This window comes from Thunnus thynnus, chromosome 6 (genome assembly GCF_963924715.1).
Source record: "Thunnus thynnus chromosome 6, fThuThy2.1, whole genome shotgun sequence".
In the NCBI taxonomy this organism is placed as follows: domain Eukaryota; kingdom Metazoa; phylum Chordata; class Actinopteri; order Scombriformes; family Scombridae; genus Thunnus; species Thunnus thynnus.
Genome location: NC_089522.1, coordinates 7,106,444 through 7,132,460, shown reverse-complemented (window position 1 = coordinate 7,132,460; position 26,017 = coordinate 7,106,444). Strand labels below are relative to the sequence as shown.

General features: G+C 38.5%; 1 protein-coding gene across 1 annotated transcript in view; it reads left to right on the top strand.

Moving 5' to 3' along the window:
* The first annotated feature begins 657 nt into the window (after positions 1-657).
* LOC137184089 (copine-9-like) overlaps positions 658-26,017 on the top strand; it is a 56,178-nt gene continuing 30,818 nt past the window's right edge. The window contains exons 1-2 of the mRNA XM_067591441.1: positions 658-772; positions 1,661-1,737. Coding sequence (XP_067447542.1) covers positions 728-772; positions 1,661-1,737 — 122 coding nt within the window. The 5' untranslated portion in view covers positions 658-727. The remainder of the gene's footprint in view (positions 773-1,660; positions 1,738-26,017) is intronic.

Below are 26,017 nucleotides of genomic sequence, written 5' to 3'. Positions count from 1 at the left end.
GTTCCGGCAGTTTGTTGCATGTCATACCCCATTTCTCGCTCCTTGTTTCCTGTCATCTCTACTGTCCTATCTAATAAAAAGATATTTTAAAAAAAAAGTAATTACATTATTGCAACATGTTACTCAGTAATACTGCTCAACACTGATAATTAATAGTTAAAAAATGAAGCAGGGAAATCTGTGCTTTTGGAAGTAACAGCTCTTTTGTTATGATGGTGGATCTGTATATGTGGTTGTTTTAAAACTCTTTGAACTTGCTGTCACAAGTTCTTCTAATCTTATCATCTATTTCTTTCTCACAGGTACAATGTGGACTCCAGAAGCTGTAACATTTCCAAACATGTAAGAGCTGACAACGTCCATCAAGCCTTGACGTGTTTCATATCGTGTTAAGCATTATTCATATTGTTAAAGCTAATTTACATTGAATGAGTGCAGCTGCAGCCGATTCTTGATTAAGCATATATAAAATCTCACTGACTATTCAATATACTGTAAATCCTTCTTCTGACAAAAAAATTTTTTCTTCTTAAAAAAATCTAATCATACCGGAGAGCAGAAGGTGAGTAGTTTATGTGTAGATTGTTGTGCTCATGAGTTCACCTTCATTTATTTCATTCTTTATTTCTCTAATATATTTCAGGTCATTGTATTTTTCTCCCATTGTTTCATCTCATTTCATCAAGAACAAACACCAACCGCTCCCACCTGGAAAGCTTCACCCATAATGTTATTCCTCATTTTGTCTGTCTGCATTTTATCAGTTGCTCAGGTAAAGCAACTTTCAGAACTCGACTTCAAAGTGAAAGCAGCTGCTGTTGTTTGAGACAGTGTACTATACCAGATTGTGCATGTCAGGACATTTACAGGAACTACACACACATTCAGTTTGCAGGACTCACACCTACACCTGCTTGCGCCCACACGCCACACTCATCAACACATAGTGCTCTGCCCTTGTTGCTGCGCAGGAGTTTTACTGTGTCATGTCATCACTCTGTTTTTTCATGTTGACATATGTTTTCTCTGTAGTGTGTGGGCAGGTTGTAAACTTGAAATTCTGTTGTTCAATGAAAATGTTTCTTTTCTACTATAAAGATAGGTGCCCTATGACAGTGTAGCCCTTTTAAGAATAATCAGGTCAACAAGCACCTGAATAAAGCAACCCGCTAGGACTTCCTGGGCTTGACCTAGTTGAGTTAATGCATGCTTATATAAAAGATGGAATTAACCTCTAAATCTAACGCTTAATTTAAAATGACACTTCAATAAAATAAGATTAAACTTTAATGAAAGTTTAATAACTTTACTATCTCTATTACTATCTCTATTGATTTTATAGTGTTTTATAATTGCTATTGAACCTATTATCTTTAGTGCGAACCCTATAGAGAGCTAATGGTGGAACCTATAAACTCTTGTTAAAAAAAGTTTGAGAGCTCTTAAAAATAAATGGAAATCTGTCAACACTGAGCACACTATGGTGTCTTGGAAATGTGTTAAATTAAGAATGCCTGAGTCAGGCAGGTCATTATTAAGTTACCTTGAGGTTGTATTTATGTAACTTTCCTGTTAGATAGAGCCTGTTTTCAAACCTGGATTATCTCCTGGACCTGTCATGCAATTAATTCTCTCTCTTCTACCTTTCTCTCCCCCTCAGGACTTTCTGGGCCAGACCTTCTGTACCCTCGGAGAAATCATTGGCTCCACAGGAGGACGGCTGGAGAGGACTCTCTCGTAAGTTCCCCCATGCAACAGTTTCTCATTTATACCAACACTGTATAGATGAGAAATGACTGCCTTTTTTGTTCAATCATATTCATAATAGAAATAACGCACAGAAATATTTCTTCAACTGTGCAAAATGAGAGTGAAATGAGTCCCTGTCTGTCCATATTGATGGCTACTGTTGAAAACAACAGTATATGAGCCATCTCACTAATGCAACGTGTATGGACTCACACAGTTTAAATAGCCTCGTCCATTATATTGTTAGATTAGAGTGTGAGAGGCCAGATCAGCCTGCTGCATCATTGCACACTGAGCAGTTGCCGCTGAAGTAGTATTGAGTTTTTGTTATGTTTGACAAAAGCCACCGAAGCCTGCAACAACAGTCTGATGTGAGGGAAGTCAGCATAACTTATTGACTGATAAATACAGAATCTGCTCATATCTTCTGGAGAGTGATATCTGGATGGGAGAAATCAATAGGTTTTTTTTTTTCAGATAATAAATGTATACTCATTGCAAGCACAAACACCTATTTTATTGCATCTCTGCAGCGTTAGATAACACACTGTATTCTGAGGAGTGAAAGGAATGCTGGGAAACAGAGAGAGATGTGATGTCAAAAATGTCACGAGCCATATTTCAACCCCTTTTATTGCAAGGACAAGGAATCCCCCTTTGTCCGCCTATACACTGTGAAGCTCATCATACAGGGTTTAGGGAAACAACACCTTAAGTCCTCACAGTAGCACTTACTGTCAACAATCATATGAATCAGAGACTGTATAGTATCAGCTGAACAAGCATAATTGTAGCACAGGAGCACTGGTGGCTGCATAAGCAAAAAGAACTGTACAGCATCAAAACAGTCAGTTTGGTTGTCTTTGTTTGTGGCGCCGCTGGTGGAAATGGAATCTGATCATCCCTTCTTTTGGGATGAGGAACTTGTTTGTAAAGTGAATATTTAGATGATCATGATTTTATGACAAACTAGTGTTGATTTCCTCATGAGAAACATTGAGTAGTGCATGAACTGATTTGTAAGGGAGTGGGGGTTAAATCCTCTAAACACTGAAGCAAAAGTAAACTAATTGGCTGAGTAACATTGTCATTAACCCTTTGTAACTGAAGGACACAAATTCACATCAGGATTCATACCCTTTAAGCATCAGTAAACCCACTTTGAAATCAATTCTTATAGCTTGGTATCTTGGTTCATGATAAAATGGAGTTTCTGTATTTTGATTGTGTGGTACTTTCAACACTTTTTTTTTTTTTTTTTTTTTTTTTACATTACTATGGCTCAGAATGTCCCATCAACATGTTTTTTATATACCCAGAATGCTGACAACCACCCCTAACCTTTCATATATAGATATTTGTTCTGTATTGAAAATATCCATACAAAATGACAAAAATAACAAAATTCACATTTGTATTTTAACTTTTTTCCACCAAAAGTCTCCTAAAGCATGTATAGTACTACTCACATGCAAAACGACATTTCCAAATAGCATAACATGAAAAAACAATATACAGCATGGCTGGGTGACATTTACAGTGACTATGCCATAAGCCTATATATAAAAAGAAATTACAAATGAGAAAAACAACCTAGGATTCAAAGGGTTAATGGAGTCAAAGGCCAACAGAACAGAGAGCAAGAGGGACAGGTGGAAGTAGGTGATGTTACGAGGCTTTGTGAGCTGTTTCTTACTGACAGGCCAGTGTACAGAACATGCTCTAACGATTCTGGGCAGATCAGAGACTCAGACACAGAGAAAGACTCAGAACACCAGGTAGATTTCAAAAATAGGCAAAGTCTCTACTGGAAAGCCAGGCAGTCATTCACAGGTAAATCCGGCCAAATCAACTAGCAAATCCAGCCAGGGAGTAGGCAAAATCCAAAAACCAGAGAATAAAGCAAGGTCAAAAACCTTGGAGACTTAAGGTAGGAATAAATGCTGGAAAGCAATAAACACACAAGGATGAACAAAGGACAATCAGGCAGGGAAGCCAGGAAAACAGGCGAGTACATGTATGGGGTTGGCTGATAGCAAAACAAGGGGCAGGTGAGTAATTGGAAGCAGGTGCAGATAATCAAGGGAGTGGAAGACACGCAAGGGCTGGAACTGAAACAACAAGATATGTGAGTACTACAAAATAAAATAGGAAACACAACAGGCAATGATTAACAGGATGTTACACTTGCCTGTTTATCTTGACAGTTTGAGCTGTAGCTCTGCCCTCCTCTGAAGTGTCCAAGGTGGTGGTGAGATGAGCGCCACCAGGTGGTCACCACTACCTGTGACATTTCTGAGGAGAGCTAAAACTGGAACTATCAAGGTGACCAAACAAGCAAGCTAGTCTGAACTCAAAATAACTCACAATTGAGACAGACCTTTTCCAACTGTGAGTTAGGAATTGGATACTGTGTGCCCTTCAAACTGAACGAAAATTATGAATGCTATTAGTGTTAGAATGTTAGCTTAGCTGACCCACTAGCTCACTAGCTGCACTACCTTATACTTAAACGGTTAGAGGCTCTTAATCCTCAATATCAAAGTCACAATTAAATCAGAACATATAATTTGTATTAAAAAAAAAAAAAAAGATTCCCTTAACTCAAGGTCCACTTGCTAGCTTTTTCCAGTGCTTCCAGCCACATCCCTTCCTCACCAGAAGGAGTTTGCTTAGTTGTTCGTTGTTTCTGTTATCACATGACCAAAGTCCCATACTTCTAATGACTATGAAGGTGATGACAACCAAGCCCCCAGGAACAGCGCCAGGCTGTGAAACCACTTTCATATAGCTGCCAAACCGTGTAATTACAATGTCACATGATGCTATTGGGCCCAAAAGACTTTTTTCCCATAGACTTACATTGTGAAAGAGATGTCTGTAAAACAGTGGATAATTTTTTTTTTGAGCATCATAACCCGAGTGAAATGACTCGTCTCAGTATGAGAATTTGATCCATTCGGTCTGATCACATTTTGAAGGTCTAGAAGAGCCTCATGATTGAATTGTTTTATCCCCTTTCAAGTTAGCCGGAGGGCTCAACCAGAAGTCAAACTTTTTTGGCTTCATGCGCCACAGAGCAACTTTCATAGGAATGAACGGGGCCCTGCCTCCAACACTGTATCCAGTTCTCTTTATACATCCATGATGACAACACACTAGACAACATCAGCTAAGGAAGACTGTGAGAAACAGGTGAAAGCTAAGTGGACCTTGAATGTATGATTCTTTTTTGTCAAACTATTGTTTCCAAGTTTGAGAGTGAACTCAAATAATGAGCATTTTATATTCTATTCATACATTTACCAGAGTTTCTTCTTGCTGTCCAAGGTTGCAAGCTCATTTGCACTCCCCAAAGGGTTAGCTCAACCAACAGCAGCAGCTCTGCCTATGAAAATGCTTGTATAATTAACTCCAATCTGTCAATAGTCTGACTTGGTATGTAGAGTTTTTTCCATAGACTCTAAAAAAAATAATGGATGTAGCCACTGTGACGTCATCCATTGGTTTGTGGACTCCTGTTTTGAAGCCTCGAGTTTGCATTTTGACTGTCGCCATCTTGGATTTTTTTTAGCCAGAAGTGACCAGATTTGGACGAGAGGGTGGAGCTGACTCTAGCACTAGCTGCTAGCTTGGTTAGCACAGGGGATTTACAGTCTATGGACAACCGTGATAATGCTAATGCTAAAACTAATTTTCACTAGCGAAACCATTAAAACAAAATGTACTTACTGGAAAAACTGAACATCTGACTCCTTAGAGGGTCTTTTAATACAACCAAATGCTGGACAAAACTTTTTTAGGCAACCAAAATGTTACAATTTTAACATTCATGAAGTGAAACCACATTGAAATAGCAACGGCTAAGGCTACACCAGTACTTTGCAAGTCTGGGGTTACGCCATGGTTACGTTACCTAACCAATGGTTGCAACTTGTCAATCACAACATAGCCACGCCCTAAAGCATACCCTGCTTTATCATCTATTTTACTCTAAATGGGGCCATAATTTACAAAATCATGCTGTATTGAAGAAGACTTGAAACTAGCGATTGAGACCATAAACTCATTTGGAAAGTGTTTATTGTGGTAATAAATCAAGTGCGAAATAGGGTCTTTTTCTCAGACTTCCATATAATTGGACTTCTTTTTGAAGCCAGTGGAGTCACCCCCTGCTGGTCATTAGAGAGAATGCAGATTTAAGTCACTTCCGCATTGGCTCCACTTTTCAGACCCAGAGCTACCCGCTTGTTTTTTTCTGGACCGGTAGTAAAGTATATGAATCACTGCCACTGACTTCAGAGATGATGATGAGCGGTCTGATGATGAGTCAAGTCAGTTAGGGGGCTACTTTATGGCCCCTGCAGCTGCCCCCTGCCAGTGGCACTATTGACATGTTTTAGAAAGCTTATCATGCTCAGACAGACCAAACAGTCAGTCAGCTATGGTTTGCTGTCAGCACCAAATGCCACTGTGCCAGGTGGGCGAGGGAGGAAGAGAGAAACAAAAAGGAAATGGAGGGAGAGCAATAAAGTATTATACATTTTGGCATTATTGAAACATGAATGTGGTGCCAGTACCTGTAGACATGTACACAACAAACCTAAAAATAGCCTTTAAACTTGATATCAAAATTATGCAAAAATAAATAGAAAATAAAAATAATTTAGGGTGACATCCAAGCCATCATCTCTGTACAACTCAGTTAAGTATCCTTCATAAGCCTTCAGCATGCTTTCTTTTAAACCAAACTCTGCAAAACACACCAGGGCTGGAGCAGCGATTTTAAAAGTGTGGGGTTTCTAGAGGTGGGACATGAGCACGGCAATCCCCCTACCTTCGAGCCCTGTTCCAAATCAAAATGAATTCCATGCAATTTAAACAATTTTTTCTACTACTGTAGTTGTAACCACTGCTTCAGCTTACCATAAAATAATTACTGAGACGATATGAGTGTAACAACTCAGCAGAATTTATTAAGGGTTTGGTAGCAGTTTACTACTTACATTGAGTTATTTCTATGGACTGCTGGACTGGAGCAATGCTATCCTTATTATACTTCAGTTAATCACAGAGTATCTTTATCCTGCTTCCTTACATACCTTATAGACATGAAATTAAAGGCAACTTACACTTCCATTAAAATGAAATGGATAGTTATAGATGCAAAACAAATTGAACCCTGGTAACATATCAGTATCAGTAAAGAGTCAAATCAGTAAAGAGTCATTTCTGAGTCCATGGACTAGTACAACTACAACTACAACTGTCTTCAGTTTTTTTTAAAAAGTGTCTCTTTTAGTAGGTATCAAAAGGGGACCTTTAATTGTCTTTAATTGGGAAATTAAAAGTTGTCCAGGAGGTTTTGTATCAGCAGGCATCAGTTCCTCTCCAACAGCCACAGGGAAGAAGCAGTCCCTCTTCATCCAAAGTCTTCCTCAAAGCTAACAGGAGAAAATCACATAAGCAGTTGATCTGAGGCTAGTGAGTGCAGAGCAACTAGCATTCACAGGCCACAGCTACAACCATCTGAACCCTCTTTAAGCTCAATGGTAAATAGTAATATTACTGTGGTCTAGCTTTAATACACAATACAAACTATGGGTCATTCTAACTTATATTAAATGCAAAACACACATTACTCCCTAACATAAGGAGTAAAACTATGACGTCTATAGCAACATATTCTTTTGACATTTAGCTTAAAACAGCATGATCTATGTGGGTTTACATTCTGGACACAGGTAACTTGTACATATTCTTGCCAAAGTCCGCCTAGCATGGCGGCTAATTAGCGATAACTGTATTTTCTCTGATAGTTCAATTAAAAGCCGGGTCTCCAATAATGGCCGGGGGTGTGGTCGATACAAACAAATAAAGGCTGGCCCCAAATACAGGCTGGGGAGGGAAAAAACGAGGATGGATTGAGGCTGTATTCAGACCAAATCAGGTGTTGCTGCGCACCGCTGCAGGGTTGTATGGTGGTGTGAGGAGGTGTGGGTGTGTTTATTTGTGCTCTAGAAAGTAACCGCTGTGAAACAATAAGATATTTTTTTTATTGATCTGATTCACTGCTGTCTTACCAGCTCCATCTCTTCATTCACTCTCTAGCCCTTGTCCCTCTTTTTCTCTCGTCTTTTTTTAAAATGAATTGGGAAACCGACAGCAAAGCCTAACTTTAACGTTATCAAATGAAAATAAATGTCCGCCCCCCTCCTCTTGATGCCTGTTATAATGTGACTGTGGTTTGTAGTAATGTACAAGTGCCACAAGATGGCGGTAGCTAGTACCATATAGGACCTGTGCAAGTGTCAGTGACTAGATATAACATAACACCAATGCCACTACACTGTAGAGAGCAAACATGGCACCAACCAGATGGAAGTTTGACATCAAATTCAAAGAGAGAGTTTTGCAATATGCAGAGGAAAATTAAGGAGCGAAAACTGCAAGACATTTTGACACTGACCCGAAAAGAATCAGATACTGGAAAAAACAGAAACATGAGCTGCTGTTAGCTGACAAGAGGAGAGCACGGCTAGCTGGAGGTGGGCGGAAGAAAGTTAGCTTGGAGCTAGAGAGACAGCTGATTGATATTTGGGCCTCTCTCTAATATAAGCCTGCTTCCAATAAAGACCTGATACCCTCTGCAGTTGAGGTAAATAAACGCCCCGGCCGCTATTAGAGAAAATACGGTAGTTTAACTCACGATTAGCAATTAGCATACTGATAAACATTAATTTGGTCGATAAGACTTTACCATAAGGAAACACATTGCCATAAGACAGACAGACGTTACACATCTTAAATATGAATGCTCACCTTTGTCAATGACTATTTGAAAACGAAAATAGAAGTGACTTTTAAAACCAAATTTGCCACCTGGCTTACATTTAGGATAGCCTATTTCATTTATGTTCAATGATGTTAGCTAAGCTGACACATCACATAACAAGACAAAGTTACAAAATAAAATTCCTCATTACTAACTAGTTAAATAGCTGTTTCATACCTCTGATCTGTTATTCTCTAATCTGTTATCAAAGCCAGCGGTGGTCTTCCCTGGCCTGGTGGGTTGGTTAACTGGCTGTGATTGGCTGGATGGCTGTTCAGTTGATCTAACTTGACCAATAGGTTTTTCATGTATGGGAAACTCAGTTTCGTTTCATCAATAACTACCTCAGGAAAAAGTGGAGGGGGGGTGGAATTATGTTTCTGTGAAAGTGCGGGTGTCACAACACCCGTAATACCCACGGCTGCGACGCCCCTGCAACACACACACACAAATGTTGGGAACATAGAAGAGATTTATAGATTTTTTGTCCCTTTTTTTAATTAAATGGACTTTTAAAGGCAGGTACAATTATTCACAGTCATCACATACCTGCCATAAGTACCATGTGATTAATCATCTTTTCACTGTATCCATTAATGGAATTCACCTTGAGGAGAGAAATGAGAAAAGTGACATAAGTGAAAGGTTACATACAATAAGACCCCTATCTGAATGGTTCTCATAATGACTTATTCTGTGATTAATGGGGGACAATGGAGCTTAAAGACCCTGACAAGGGGATTCTCCAACACTGTCCTGATATCAGCCCAATCTATCCATCAAATGAAGTCGTGGTTGTAGGAAAATACTTGCTGCATGTTGGAATTTAAACTCAAAGGTTTGTGTAGCCTGAATTTTAATTTAAACAAATGAATGTGCAGGTCAATGTTGTGAGATTTGTACCAGGTATTGCAAAATTACTATTTTTTTCAACAGTCTCAGTCTTATATGTCTCTAAAGAAGTCTGTTGTTTCCATATTTGAGACATATTGTTGGTGTTTGTGAAGAAATACTTTATTGATTACTGGCGTCCCCCTGGGCGGTCGTTCTTGTGGGGCAATAGTGAGATCTTTCAGTCTGGTGCCTGGAGCAAGCCGAGGCAACTCATATTCTCCAACATATTACGTAGCCTCCTATGTCTCCACTGTATTACCGTATATCACACAGTATATGTACAAGCACATTAGACTACCGTATGTGACATGGTTATGGTTGACGTTTTTTTTTAAAAATGCCGTGATGACGGTAATGAGCTTAACCCTATGATAGGCATCACATGACCGTGGTATTACAGTAATGCAGTTATCGTCACAGCCCTAGATGGTATCCCATTCAACATGGTTGGTGATAGCATTTACAGAAAGAAAAAGAAATAACTGTGAAAATGGTATGGACTCAAGCATGCAATACAACATTAAAACAGTATTAATCAACATTAATATGTTGACTACTTAGGGGCAGCAGAACAGGATGTAAACACATATTACTTCATATCTAACGTGTCTATTTACACACCCAGTAGACACAGAGCAACATTAGCATCCATTTGGAGTTGTGTTTCTGCCCACCTGATGAATGTAATTTCAATATTCACTCTCACTGTCACTCTTTTTTGTTCTTCACAAACTCCTGGGGGAAAAATATGGCTCTTTAGCAGCTAAAGGCTGATCGCTAACTAGGTGCTGTTTGGTGCCGGGCAGATCGCGTACCATTGGGTCTATCAGAGCTTTTCCACTGAAAACAGCTGCCTGTTGTGGATTCAAACAACACTGAGAGTGGTGAGATTGAACCAAAACAGTAAAGTTGCAGGCCAAAACAATGAGCTTAAAGACACTAATATACTCTGTAGAGCTGAAGTGAACTGCAGAGTGAGGTTATAATGTGAGTTCATTGCTACAAGTGATACCTTTAGTGCAGCTTTAAGTTTATACCTGCACTAAAACTATAAGAAAGAAAAAAATCTCAATGTGCCAAGGCATATTCCCTTCAAGTTTTGTAGTGTGCTCAAATACAATGGCAAATTGAAACTGACATTTTATTTCCCATAATCACCCAAAAAAATTTTTCCTTTTTATCTTAATTATTCTATCCCATGCAAACGTCCTAAAATACCTGAGACAAAAATACCTGGTGGCCTTGATTCCCTTTCAAGTGTTGAATACAAAAAAAAAACAGTTTAACAAGTGAAAAAATACAGCTGAGCTACATAACTGTCATATAATTCCCTAATGATCCTTCAATACACCTCGTGTCTGTGGCTTTGTCACAAAAATACCTACTTCTCCTCACTACCGTCCCTTCTTCACCACAAACCGAGCAGTTTGGCTCCTGACTGCTGCAAAGATTTAGAAAAACAGCAAAATAAAAGGAACCAAAGGGAACAGTTATACAATAAGTGTTTTGGTAAAAAAGCTAAAAATGAAAAGGAAAACAAAACAATGAGAGACCAACGGAGCACAATCACTATTCCTCCCATATGGTCAGTGTCTCTGATGGCTGCCTGCAGGGAATAGACAGCTGTCTGGAGCCTCTGATAGATCAGACACAACAAAGCCCAGGGGGAGAAACAAGGGAAGATGAAGGGAGAAAGGGAGGTAAAGGGAGACATGTGAAGGGTGACAGACAACTCAGTAGACCAGGGAGAGAGGGAGGAGGGAATGCAATTCATCGAATGGAAAAGAGGAGGATGGTGAAGTTGGGATAAAGGAGTTGGTGCAATAAGAAGAGGAATATAGATGCAGGGACGGGAGAGACAGAAAGAAACAGATTTTTACTTTCCAAACTGCAGAGTCCTCTCTATATGTGCTGTCATTTAGAAGACTCCACTTCTGGAGCAAGCTGTGAGAGACTATACACACACACATACACACACACACACACACACACACACACACACAGACATGCACATACAAAGCTTGGACAAAGAAAACAAAGACTCCGTATATAAAAAAAACTTCTAAGGGTACATGGATTATTGATTGTTTTTCTGCATTTGCTGTCATCAAACACATACGCACACACACACACACACACACACAAAGAGTCCACAACATATATGGCTTTGGTAGCCTCCTCATGTTGGTGGGTGTACGTTTTTAAAGGGTCAACAGTCTTAGTAACGGGCTTCATGCTGCGTGGCAAACTAAGCACTCCTTTCCACTTACCTGTGTGTTGCTATGGTAACCGAGGGGGGCTATTAGCCGAGGCGGTAAAAGTATAACAATGATCCAAAATATACCCTTTTGACAAAATAAATGGGGAGCTCAGCAGGATATATCATATGGACACCCATACAGTACGACCACATACCAGAGGTATTTTTAAAATGGAAGTGATGTTTGTGTCTAGAGAACAAATACACATGCACATATAATGTATGAATTCATCTATAGGAAGCAGGGCCGTGTTGAGCATGAGCTAAAACTTTTTAACTTTAGCATATCATCACCGCTGGCAGTTGATAAGTGAACAAAAAAAACAAACAAAAGAAAAACCAGACAAATCACCCATTTGTACATGTAATCTGGAAAAATGAGGCCAATCTATTAACAATCCCACACGCTGCCAGTCAGTCAGATGTAGATTGATGAGGTGGACAGTGGACTAAATAAGCTGCCAGCAGGGATGCTTATGTTGCTGGGTGTGGGTGTCTGTCATGAAATCATGCCTGTCTGGATTTCGCAGCGAGACGTTGGTTGGTCTGTCTGTCCGAGGGCAGAGTGTGTAATTGGGGGCAGTTGGTGGGATGTCTTCTGCTCTGTGGCTGATGTCATATAGACAAAGACCGATACACATGTAACACAAAATTTTGAAGAAAAATTGAATTGTCAGCCACACAAAGTAAGATATTTTCTCCTTTGTGAGAGGTGGAAAACAATGGCAGGTTGCAGGCAGTATTATGTTAGTTACTGAGCTGCTGCTGGTGGAGGGGGTATCTGTACATGCTCTGTTATATTGTTGCTGCACACAATAACATAGACCGACAGGCAGAGATGCATTGCTAGAAAGTGAACTATTTTTTTTTACCCATGTGACTTTGTTGAAGAGAGATGTCCAGTTCACTGTATTATGGAAGTATCTCAGGTTGGATTACATTACAATATAGGCTATACCACAATATAAATCTGTCAACTGAGATTTTTCCGTTATGTTTATACCGAGGATCCCTTTAATATCTCTGTGTGTATGAGAGCATTGTGGGCAATGTTGCAAATCACTGAGCAAGACTGCTTTACAATTTTTGGTCAAAAATAGACATTCTCTGTCTTGTTATTTTATCCACAGAGTTTCTCAATTGAATTTTTTTTTTTACAGAAAAAGTACTATTTCACAATATACATCAATATTGAAAAAAATACATACATTGTGATAATGAATATTGCTGTCATGTAGAGCTACCAGTGACAATAATAATTCATTAATCTTGTAAAATGAACCAAGATCCTCTTGAACTTTACTGACAATGTGACAGATCATCAATAGCAGAGCAAGCTTAGGGGTTCTTGACACACACAAAGACCTTCTTCCTGGTCTTCCTCTCTGAGAAACCCTTGGAAACTGTGCTAGTAAACTAATCGTTAATGGTCAGAGAACAAGAACCAGAAGTAGAATAAGAGTCAAGGTTTTGGAAGGTTGGTGCCAGTCAAAATGTCTCTATCCCCAGCAACTTCCATATGGGATCCCAAGCTTTCCCCAGTCATTTAGAAGATGACCCAAAGTCTTCTTCCAAGTAGCTCAAAAAGGCACAAAGAATGAGATGAGCCACCCTGCTGAGAAACCTCATTTTAGCAATCCACAATGTCATTCTTTCGGTTGCTAGCCAAAGCTTTGAATTAAGTCTGACCAGTAAATTGAGAGTTTTGCATTCTCATCATCATCATCAGTCTGATACAAAGCTCGGATACAGTGAATGCCCGCAACAGGTGGTCAAGTCTCACAATTCTTTTAGCTTGACTCAATAAGACAACAACTGAAGTCCTTGCCTTGAGGAAGATTCTCCCTCCTCAATTTTTTTTTCAGAGAAGAGTCGTGGTTTCAGAATTGGAGTTGCTGTTTCCTTTATGCATTCAAGGGGCTCTTTTTAAAAACATTCCATCACTGTGTATACAGTATGTACAAATGATTGCAATGTCATGATTGTGTTTGAGGAAAGATTATCCAAATGCATGCACTGTTATCCCCATTTGAACAATTATCATGTTTAGAGTTTTCTTTTTCAAGGATACGCTGGTCTTCAGCCACAATTCTCGAAGGTGATGGTCTGATGAATTCAAAATGACAGCATCATATTCAAAAAGCAGAGATTACACCCCAGTGACACCAACCACAGACCTTGGCCTCACCTTGGTATCCTGGTTGTGCCCATGAATATCACAAACAAGGAGAAATGGCAAGAGACTACTCTGTCAATCCCACACTGGATGTAGTTTGATTAATGCAGAGAATGTTAAAATAGTCTGAGAGCTGAGGGGGTGGATCATTTTCAACAGCAACCTCTGCAGCCCTTCCTATAGAAGACCTCAGGGAACATGGTGGCAAGCATTTTCCAGATCTAAAGAACAAATGAATCACTGGAGTAGCAAATTACCCAGACTCCTTGATTATCTGTGAGAGGGTGAAAAGCTAACCCTCCGGAGGAAACTAATATTGTGAAGCCTGGTCGAATGAAGTTTGTTAGCGACCTGAATTTCAAGCTGAAAGAGCCTCACTTGCCTATAGCTACTGTAGGAACTAATTAGCAAACCTGCTAATCTTTAAAGGTCATGAACGCCATAGTCACTAGTTAACATTTACTGCATGTTTCATTCAGATGATTTAGTTTTTGTCAGTTGACATTAGGTTTGCCAGCGAAAGACTCCACGCACTGAGATCTGGCCTACCGATGACATCATTTTTGACATCACATTCAATTCCACTTTTAATAGAACTCATGCGCAATCTCTCTCTCTCTTTATGAATCTGTCTCTCTCTCTCACGCACACACACAGACACACATATCAGTGTGGTCACTGTGTATCTCTTGTGAACTGTGTCCTACAGAACCGTCACCTGCCATCTGGTGTGGTGGTTCAGGTCTCATCTGGCCGGCTCTGCTATGACAGACATGAAGACAAAACACTTCTTTTACTGCTGTTGCTCTTCTTCTGTAAGGAGCATTAAACCTTATGAGCCCAAAAATCAAATATGTGACATTTAATCTTGCTCCTGCTGCAAATGTGATTAAAAAAGTATAGTTATCTCTGTACATGTCAAACTGCTAGACTTCCATGGCACCGTCTCATAGCTCAGCAAATACCACGCTGAAACAGTGATTCTTACAGTTAATGCATTTGAGATTATGGAAAATGTTTACAAAAAGAAACTATTTTGTTTATCAGTCCCATTTTTCCATTGAAAAAAATCAGCCTCCACTACACAGCAGATGAAACAGCACAGAGATCTACAATTGTGTATCTCCCAACTGGCAAGAATTAGTTGTTACTTTATCTTGTGAACCAAAGATCTGTTTGCAATTGGCTTTGTTTGAGCAAGCGGAAATTAGCTTATAGCTAGTTTCATGCTTGGCAGCTTTGGGCGTCTTGGCAAATAATGTGACAATGTTGTCATGGACAGTCATGGATACAGACAACACTTGTAATCTGTTAGCAACAACACTTGTTCAAACAACAAAGGATTTTTTTAGGATAAGAACATCATGACTGAGTGATGAGAGTTTTTGGAAAGAGAGCTACAAAAACATGCTGATTATATCATGGCTGTTTTATTTAGAATCATACTAATTTTTATCAGTTATTTGTTAATGGTATTTTTTGCTCAGATATGTGTAGTGGTTGTGGTGGCTTTTCTACTATCATTCTACAGTATTCTCTTGATATTGTCCTGTTTTTGTTTTCTCTGCTTTAATCATCAAATCAAAGTCAAATCAAAGTCATAAAAATGTCAAAATAATGGTGGAAGCAGTAAGTCATGACTGTGATTGTGGCCTAAAAGAGCTGCTCTTTTGCTGTCTTTTTTTTACAGTTGTAATTCCATTAATCATAGTTATAGCTGTCCCCAGGGTCATTCCTGCTCTGTATCCTCATTACTGCAACTTCACTTACTGTAGACTGTAGAGCATTAATAACATTGTATAAAGCACTTTTTGACAAGTCGTTTTGGGCACGATTCTCTGAGATACTAGGAGCTCCAAGGAGAACCTAGTCCTCATCCTTGATGCCTTTTGTCTTGTAAAATGAAACGTGAAATACTTCAGGAGGACGTACAGCTGTTAGCATTTTTCAGGTTGTCTTTTTGAGGTCCTAAACATCTGTGACACCAGCAATTCCTGGCAGCTTGATAGATGACTCAGTCCTCAGTCCATTTATGCAGTAAAGATTTTGGGAAACACTTTTGACTTGTTTTCACTTGTTAATTTATTTCCTCCAAAACATGTTACATGAGCCATCAGAAACTCCCACAGAGGTTACACCTGGCTAACGAAATGCTTTTAGTGCTGATTAACAGACACACTGTGAAATGACTCACTTAGTGACATTAGTCAGATTTCCACCCAGATGTATGGCAAATTTAACCAAAGTTTGAGAAAAGTGATAAAAGAAAATACGAATTAATGTCCCTTTCCAACCACTACTGTTCTGTGAATATTAATAGTTGAGCGCATCAATAGTTTGTGGCACTGATTGTTCCTGTCAAGTGCAGTAAACAACAAAAAGAAGAGGTCGGTGCAACACAGTGACGTAATTAATAGAGTGACAGTCAAAGCTGAAGCAAAGGAAAACATGATCCAAATCCTGGTGATGGAGAGCATGATGGACAGTGGAAATGGAGGATCTTGAACAATTAACGTCACAACTCTTGAGTTTGGAAGCGTTTTGATAATAGCCCTGTGTCAGTTATACAAACATGTTTTAAATGCTGCCCAGAGACGAATAAGAGAGTTTACAGTGAAAAATGTCTGCCTCCATTTTTCGTCTCTCCAGCAGGGCGGGAGTTTCAGGGACATTTAAGTCATATGCTTCCTGTACGTCATCACTCTAAAAATCTGCTAAATCTGCTTCCATTGCACTTTGTTGCATTTTGCTTTTATTGATACATCAACTTTTCCACCTCATCCAAGCGTAAGAAACTGTTTTTTGCAATATTTTGACTTTTTCCGAATTTCCAGTATTTCCATTAACATTTTTTTATGCATAAATTGAAAAAGCGCATTAAAAAGGTGGATGGAAACCCACCTATCTGAAGGAGCCACCACCAGTACTCTCTCCATTCTTAAAGAATATCTGCTCTTGTCAATACCAAAATTTCTGCTCCTCAAATATGATACAAACCCTGCATTTCAAACATAATTTCCAGAATTGTATGGCATAGATGTGACGCATACTGTATGTTAAGTATGATATTCATTTTTTTCTTCTTTTTTCTTCTGATTTGACCAGTCAGTGGAGTGCAATCACCCTCTTGTTAGCCTTTATATGGGATTTTTGTGTATTTGGAGGGCTGTGTGTGCGTGTGCCACTTGTATAAACAGAAAAGAAGAGTGAGGGCAAAGGAAATCACACAGTTCATCACATGTCTTGGTGTCTTGGATCATATCTCCTTGATTCATACAGGTTTTATAATCCTTTCTATCAGGAAAAACAGTCCTATGTGGAGATAATACCTACTTTTTGCATATATAGAATAAGTCTCATTTAAAAAGCCTCTCTTAAGATTGTGTCTTGTGTACATGGAGTGATGACATTTGTCTCAGCAGATATCCGGTGTGACAGGCTGAAGGTAACACTGTGTAGAGGTGATGTCAGATTCAGGTTAAGGTGATGTTTCTGTCTTTGGCTCCTCTGTCACAGCTCATTCCAGCTCATGTGTTTGCTCATGCCCAGGCTTGTAACACAACACAGCTTATTTAGCAAGGGTATGAGAGAGACACAGAGATGCACAGCAACAACAATAATAACATTATTAGATAATGTGTTTCTAAGGTGTTTAGGGCCACACACAAAAACTTCAGTTTTGTCTGAGTTTAGTAACAGAAAAAATGTGGGTCATCCAGGTCTTTATGTCCTTAAGACATGCTTGAAGTTTTAGTTAACTGATTGGTTTCATCTGGTTTCATTGATACATATAATTGGGTATCATCTGCATGGCAATGAAAATTTATCAAGTGTTTCCTAATGATATTACCTAAAGTAAGCATATATAAGATGAATATTATTGGTCCAAGCACAGAACCTTGTGGAACTCTGTGTCTAACTTTTGTGTGCATGGAGGATTCATCTTTAACGTGCACAAACTGAAATCGATCTGATAAATAGGATTTAAACCAGCTTAATGCAGTTCCTTTAATGCCAATTAAGTGTACTAGTCTCTGTAATAGGATATGATGGCCAATGGTGTCAAATGCAGCACTAAGGTCTAACAAGACAAGCACAGAGAGAAGTCATTTGTCTGATGCAATTAGGAGGTCATTTGTAACTTTCACCAGTGCTGATTCTGTGCTATGGTGCACTCTGAATCCTGACTGAAAATCCTCAAATAAACTATTGTTGTGTAGAAAGTCACACAACTGATCAATGACTGCTTTTTAAAGGATCTTAGAGAGAAAGGGAAGGTTAAATATAAGTCTATAGTTGGCTAAAACAAGTAGGCTTTTTAAGAAGAGGTTTAATTACAGCTACTTTAAAGGACTTTAAAGGACTTGACAGATTGATCATATCTAGAAAAGAAGTGCTAACTAAGGGTAAGACTTCCTTAAGCAGCCTAGTTGGGATGGGGTCTAAGAGATGGTTTAGATGAAGAAATCGTTAGGTCGGTTAGTTCAGGAAGGTCATTTGGAGAAAAACAGTCTAAATATATATCAGGTTTTACAGCTTTTTCTAAGGTTCCTGTGTTTGGGGATAAATCTGTGCCGGTCAAGGGCAGGAGATGATGAATTTTGTCTCTAATAGTTAGAATTTATTCATTAAAGAAGCTCATGAAGTCATTACTACTGAGAGTTATAGGAATACATGGATCAATAGAGTTATGACTCTTTGTCAGACTGGTCAAAGTGTTAAAAAGGAAGGCTGTTTTAATTTTCCTCCATTAATGATGAGTAATAGGTTGTTCTGGCATTACAGAAGGCCTTCCTATATGTTATACCATGGAGTTAACATCTTTTGTTTTATTATCTTCTTTTTAAAAGGGCGATGGAGTCGTGTCATTCGCAGTGAGCCTGCAGCACTATCAACAAGATTATCAATGTAGGAGGGACTAAAGTTAGTATAAGAGTCCTCTGTTGTATTGAGATATAGCAATTAATTAAATGCTGATGGAATCACTTCACCACAATTTAGCTACAGCACTATCAGATAGACATCTAGTGAAGACATTTTTGTCAAATGTCCAGTAATAGGAATTCAAGCAGAGCTCCATGTGTGGTGACTGGTGTAAGGTTTACTTAGACTCAGTCTGACTATGGACGCATCTGGCCACATTTAATATTTACATGTGGTGGACATATATAAGTTGGCTTTGAGGCCACAGAAATCATGTTCTTTTCTGTCATGTCAGTTTTAACTTTTCATACAAAGTTATAATCCATTTAGGAGAGGGGAATAATTGTTTTATCAAATTCAACTCTAATCTAGGTACAACCATTTATAATAACTTTTCTACCGTAGACATTTGAATATTTTAGGTTGTGGCCCTGAGCTGTAGCAGCAATAGTTCCAGGTGACCAAGAAGAAAATATTCAGGTGTTTATTGCTGATACAGAATAATTTGATGTGAACCCTGATACCGTGATAAGTGATGTTGAAGTTTTGAATGCGCAATAATGAGCATGTAGTACTTATATTGTATATAAGGTATGTGACAGGGAGGTCATTATTATTTTTAGAGTGGCCTTGGAAAATGAGGAAAACAAACAGATTGGTTAACTGATCTGGGAGGCACCACAGAGAAAGAGGGAATTGCACTGACTGAATAAAATGCTTAGGAAATGAGTTTAGTGGTTAGGGGATAAACACAGGAAGAATGTGGAGTAAACTGATTTAAAGGATAAGAAAAAAAGGGGGAATAAGAGCTCCAAGGTGAGCTGACCTTCCAGGTTTATCTTTAGCAATAACCATGGTAGCAGCAGCAGTGACTGCAAGATCATGATGTAAACAGTAAAGGCAGTAGGAGTGGTTCTATTAAATTATCTATTTATACTGGTAACTACTAGTAGAAGGACTAATGATACGAGTAATAGTAATAGTTGCAGCAGTAGAAGTTTAGGACAGATGATTGTGATTCAATGAATCGTTCATCTTTTCCTACCTCACTCTGTTCAGTCACCTGCACAATTAAAATGCCAATAGCATTCAAAGGAACTTAACTGGAGGATTACAATTATATAGTAAAGACTGGTGCAAGACAGTTCAAGTCATGAAATAACAATGTCATAGTGCAAATATTTTCTATAAAAAAAAAAAAAAGAATTCTATGAAATACTTAATCATATAAATACTTAATCATAGGGGTGGGCATCAAAATCCGTTTGTGAGTTGGAACTGTTTCTACATTTATAGGGACCAGGGATTCATTACATAACATGATGATTCATCAGTTTCCAACCGTGTCGCCTAGAAATTACATTTATATACAGTACTGTAGTACTAAATTGTTTCCCCAGTTACATTGTGTTGACAGCACAACTGGGCTGTTCACATGTTTTCAAATGAATGAAGTGCTACATGTATGCTAATTTGTAAAATTGTACCAATTCATGAAAATTCTAACAAAAATAATACAAGCACAAATAGTACATATTACAAGTCAGCAGTGCAGTGTTGTTGTAATGAGATGAGCTACAGATCCAGTGTCTTTCGACAAACTCACTGCATAGAGGAAGAAGCTGTTTTTGAATCTGGTTGGGAGATTCTTAAAGCTGTGATACCGGCATCCACAAACAAGCTGAGGAAATAGTTTCTGAGCTGAGCTAATCAGTGAAATCACATTCTGCACTATTTGGTTAGAGTGAAAATTTGCACACACAGCCTTCCATGATTGATATTCCCTGAGACAGAGAGCCTGTCCTGAGCCAGAGAAATTGTTGGGTAGATTCCCAGAAAAAAACAAACTAAAAAAAACTTTTCAAATGACATCTTTGACCCCAAAGTTAACCAGTGTTCTGTTATGAGACTATATTTCACTTTACTTCATCAAAAGCAGATGGCAGCTTAGTTGTTTGTGTTTCCCATGAGCTACAGCTTATTATGAAATAGGTCATAGCTGCCTTGCTTTGTGTAGGTATTGTGAAAGATTTTGCAAAAATTCCCAATCAGTACACATAAACTTGGTGTTGTTTCTTTGCAGTAATATCAGGCTTACAGCAATATAAACACAACATCATGAAAACTGAGCTCAAATCTAAAAATCTCATGATAATAAACAGAACAAACCAAATACTTGTAATGTCGATCACTGGAACAGCATGTTATTATTCTGTAGTCAGTCAAGGCTTGGACAGATACTTCAGAGTCCAGGCAGCTCTTGTATCCGGTGGGCTAGCCGGCGGGTGTGCAGTTAGACACATTGTGTAGATAAATTCATAAATAATTCTCTCACAGAAGCTGCCTATTACAGCGGAGGGGCAGCATACGTAAGAGAATCTATTGATTTTAAAACTACGTCATGGAGGGCTGTGAATTTGTGAGGCGAAGTGAGAGTGGTTAACACTGCTCTCGTTGGATTTCACTTTATTTTCGTCGTTCTTTCCTCCCTCTCTGCCTTCAAACTCGTTTTTCTTACATGGTCACTTCTTTTTCCTTTGCCTCTCATCTTCTGTCAGTTGTCTTGCTCCTTCTACCCATACTTTAATACCAAAGCTGAATAAGTCTGCATCAATGGTCCTTTGACAGGGCTGTAATTCTGCATTCTGCCTTATCGTGACACTGAGCTGGGACACTGCTGAAATATTCAGGGTCCGTGGACAGCAAGTCTACCTCTTGGCTTAGCCTCAGGCTCCCCTGTTTCCTAAAAGTTGGATTTGGACCCCACTGAAGAGTCATGGCAGCAGATGAAAATGTAACACAATAACAGAAAAGAAAGGGAGTGTTAATGGAGAATAATTACTTACAATGTAAATTCCAAAAGCTTTTATTCAATCCAAGTTCAAATATTCAAATTAAGCTGTACTGAATTAGAAATCATCATTAGGAGGGCATCTTCTGCACCAGTTTAATTATACTCTCATAAACATTTCACACACAAGTGGGTATGCGTATCCTATGTGCAAGTCTGTGTGCACATAGAATAGGATTTGGAAAGGGAGGCTGGATATCAAAGCCCAAACACATTGCGACCGTGCCATACAATTTGACTTAGCTGTCACTGGAGCCGTCAACTGTGGAGACAATGAATGTCTTTCAGTATACTTTTCAAAAACACAGCTGGTTCAAATTTTTCTCTGTTCTTTGAGCTTTAAAGTATTGTACCCACTGAATCAAACCAGTGCTGATGGAAAGCAAAAGAGTTCAATGACAAGGCATACTATATGATGACATGAAAGTAATTTGCTGAAAAAAAGACGATGTTGCTGTTGCAATTAATGCTGTGTAATCAGTGCTTGACTCCTGCAATGACTTGTTGTTCAAATGCATAAATAGCGTATGTTTATGTGACAAAGTAATGTAATCTCAGAGGTCAGTTTATCCAGAGATTTCAAATGCATCTCACTGTCTTTATTCAACTCAGCAGTTATGAGTAACTGTGTGGAAAGTATATGTGGGGGAGGTCATAACCCCTGGTTTGGTTTGTCAAATGTGAATGTCCTTAATCTTTCTCTGGCTGTCCACTGATTGGGTCAATGACTTTAACCCCTTCCATGCTGTGACTGGGCCATCAACACTTCAGAAATTGCCGTTCATTTCCCATTTTCTCAGTCAACAGTCAGTATTAATATCTTTTAACGGTGATAACGATCATACCATGATATTTTTGTGCCTGAACTAAATCTGATGAACAATGCTGTGACAATTTGGGCGCCAGATTAGAAATTGCTGTTATGGATCATTTTAGAAGGCAATGACAACTTACCTTTTAGCTTGGAGGACTTAACTTAACTTATGCCGTTTCCAAAACTCTCCCAGCTAGACATTGCCAGAACTGCTAGGACATTTACATTTGTTTAGTATAGGTTTTTACTGTACTGAATGAACAGAAGATTTGTCCAAGATCAACAAAATTGAGAGACACATATTCAGGTGAGCTTAGCAGAAAAAGCATGAAGAGGTGTTCAAGGGCATCAACACACAAAGTAAGAAAATGTTTGTCACAGGCTTGCACATAAGGGATTTGGGGTTATATTCCTTTAGCCTAATACCATTAAGCTTTTCCACACCTCCAGATTTAATAAATTAGTTTTACAAACCAAATTATTGAGAGAAGATAAGAACAATGGACATGATAATAATAATTAAAAACAATAATAATGATAATAATAATAATAATAATAGTTATATAATCAGGTGCAACCATTTGCCTTTTAGGTGATACTTTATTTAGAGTAAAATTGGGGACAGTTGAATAGAATGAAGCTGTTGTTAATGTTATTGGTAACACTTGTGCTTTTTCTACTACAAATCATATGTGTTTCAAATATAGAAAGACTGCTTAATGTTAATTTCAGGATGCCTTTTATTGTTCTTTGTTTTTGGAAAGAAATAGTGAGATAAACTGATGGTGGTGGCTCTGAGTCTCTCTATGTGATTGTAATTATCAGTCACAATCATTTGTCTTTTGCTCAGATCTCAGATGTTTCCCACCAAAAACTTAAAAGCACTTTGAAATATGCCTGATGCTTCAAAAACTTCAAGTGCATTTGGTAGTTGGCGGTACTTTTCACTGTTAAATAACCAGCTCTACAATCTCCATTTTCGATCCCAGTAATATGGGCAAAGAAATATCTTTTTGTGAGCTCTGTGCTGACTTTTACTGACCTTTTATTCCAGTCCATCTAATTAAACCCCATCCAATACATGCATATTATTTGACAAAACTGTATTTAAAGTGTGTTTGACTTCGGGATACATACCGACATTACTCCTGTCTCAGCCTGTCTTTCCTCCCCTTCCCTGCTCTCATCTTTATTTCATTCCTATTTTTCATCCCCATGTGTCATTCCCCTCCTGCTTCTCCTCCTCCTTCTCCTCTGTCTCTTTTAACTTCATCTTGTGAGTCAGGAAAGTATAATGAAGCAGCAGTCAGGCTTGGCCCTTTTGTGCCCCAACTGTCACAAAGTTACCCCTCATTTTTCTTCCCTCACTCCCAATCTGTTCCTCTGTTCCCTTTCTCTGAGTCCATTCTATAGACTTCCATTCTTTTTTTTTTCTTTTTTTTTTCTTTTTTTTTCTTTTTTGTGACGGTTCAGTAAATTGTTCTTGTACTGTAGTCAGTTCAGTCTCAAGCCTTCAAATGTAATGGAAGTTTAAATAGGATAGAAGCAAAAGAAGAAGGAAGAAACAACCGTTACAAGTTTTAACCTTGAATGCATCATAGAAAAGCACAAAAGGTGATGGATGGGATGCATGCACATGCACACATGAGCACATTTTTATGTTTGTGTATGAGTTCTTCCTCCAAATTGGAACCTTTTATGCTGAAATGTTAATAAGGTGCCAAAATAATATAATTTAATAATACTCAAAGCAGTCAAAGACCAACTGTTAATTTCAAGCTCATCTAAACATATTACTGTACTGAATCACTAATTTTATTACCTGAGAGCATATTTTGTATGACCAAATGTTTTGCTTTGTGCCTAAGTATGTTCATTCAATCTTTAATAGCAATTAAAGTCAACTTGAACCATTTGAATAAATATTGTGTTGCTTTAATTATTTTCTTTGCCTCATATTATTTGTTATAGCAGTCGGTGGTGGTAAGGGAAAGAAATGTAGCGATGTGCTGACAAATACAGGGAAGAAGACCAAAAGCTCGCAAACGTGATATAAACAATGCAGGATTTCAAATAGTTGGCTTTGTAAAACAAAACTGGCTTTGTAAAAGTGAGATTAAATGCATTTAACACCTTGGACCTTTAGGATACACACCGTGCATTTTGTTGAGAAATTAATGTAACATAACTTTACAAAAAACCCATATCTTCCTCATACAGATTAAACATTGAATTCATGACCAATAAAATGCACCTTTTTGCTCTATTAACACAATAGAATACACTCAATACACTCAGAGATACAGCCTCACGTGGTCTGGTGTTACCAGTAGCTTACAGTGTCTAATGTTAACAGATATTGCTTTGTAACTGACATTACTGACTCAATTCACTGACTTTATGAATATTGTCTACTTGTGCTACAGTTACACTACATCATAGTACTTGCCATTATCCTGTAATTGCTGTTCAGCAGCTGTTACATGTGGTGGCTTTAAATTGGTGAAAAAGTCATTACTTATAAGCCTTTTACCTGTACCTGTACTGAAAGTCCTGTTTCAGATTACATTCAGTAATCTGGGCAGGAAGGCGAAAGAGCTTGCCCTACCTTGTTACCACCTCTGGGGTGACCTTGAAAAAGCTCCAACTGATCCTGTGGAGCTGTTCATTGGTCAACAAATAATGAATATTGTCATGGCTAGCCTCCAGCATTTCTCGTAGAGAAATTATCCTGGCAAAAAATGTTTTAAACAATGGTAATTTTATTCACTTACTATTTGCAGGTCTGATACAAGCAACAACTACCACAGCTTGAGGTTGAAGCCAATGCAGAATTACCTTAAAGTGCAATACCAGCAACGGCAGCTAGATGCTCCAGCTGATTCCCATTCAAAAAGTGTCAACTTCTCCCTAGAAATACAGTAAATCATTTTTTTCAATGCATCATTATGGTCTCAATCACTAAATTCGGAGCCTCTAATAATTGTGCTGGTGGTCATTTTGGAAATTATTGCTATTGTTTATTGTTAATAAGATTTGAAGACTTTTAGTAGCTTCGATGTCTACTGTGTGGGCATTGATTGACATCTGTGATTGACAGTTGGCTCACCTGCTGTTTTCCCCGGCTCCGGGACTTGCACTGAGTTGGACTATTGTCGCAATATTTCACTAAGTTTAACATTACTTGATTATGATACCTGCCCTGTTAGCACAATTTAGCTAAAGTAGCTAACATTAACCCAAGTGTGCACTGCTCAGTGTTCCCAGTAAGTTAGCATTAGCTTTGGTCCGAGGTAGTAGGGTCTGTTTCCAGATTGTGAAAGGAAACACCCCACACCCCTTATTTGAAGGGCTTCAACCAGCTCCAATGCAGTCCAACAGCTGACCTCACACCTTGCTACGTCCATCTTTATATACAGTATATGGTCTGATACATGTTAGGAATGGTATGTCCAAAATGTTCTTAGAATCCACAGGATTTTGGTGGTTGAAGATGTGATGTGATTTTGTTTCTT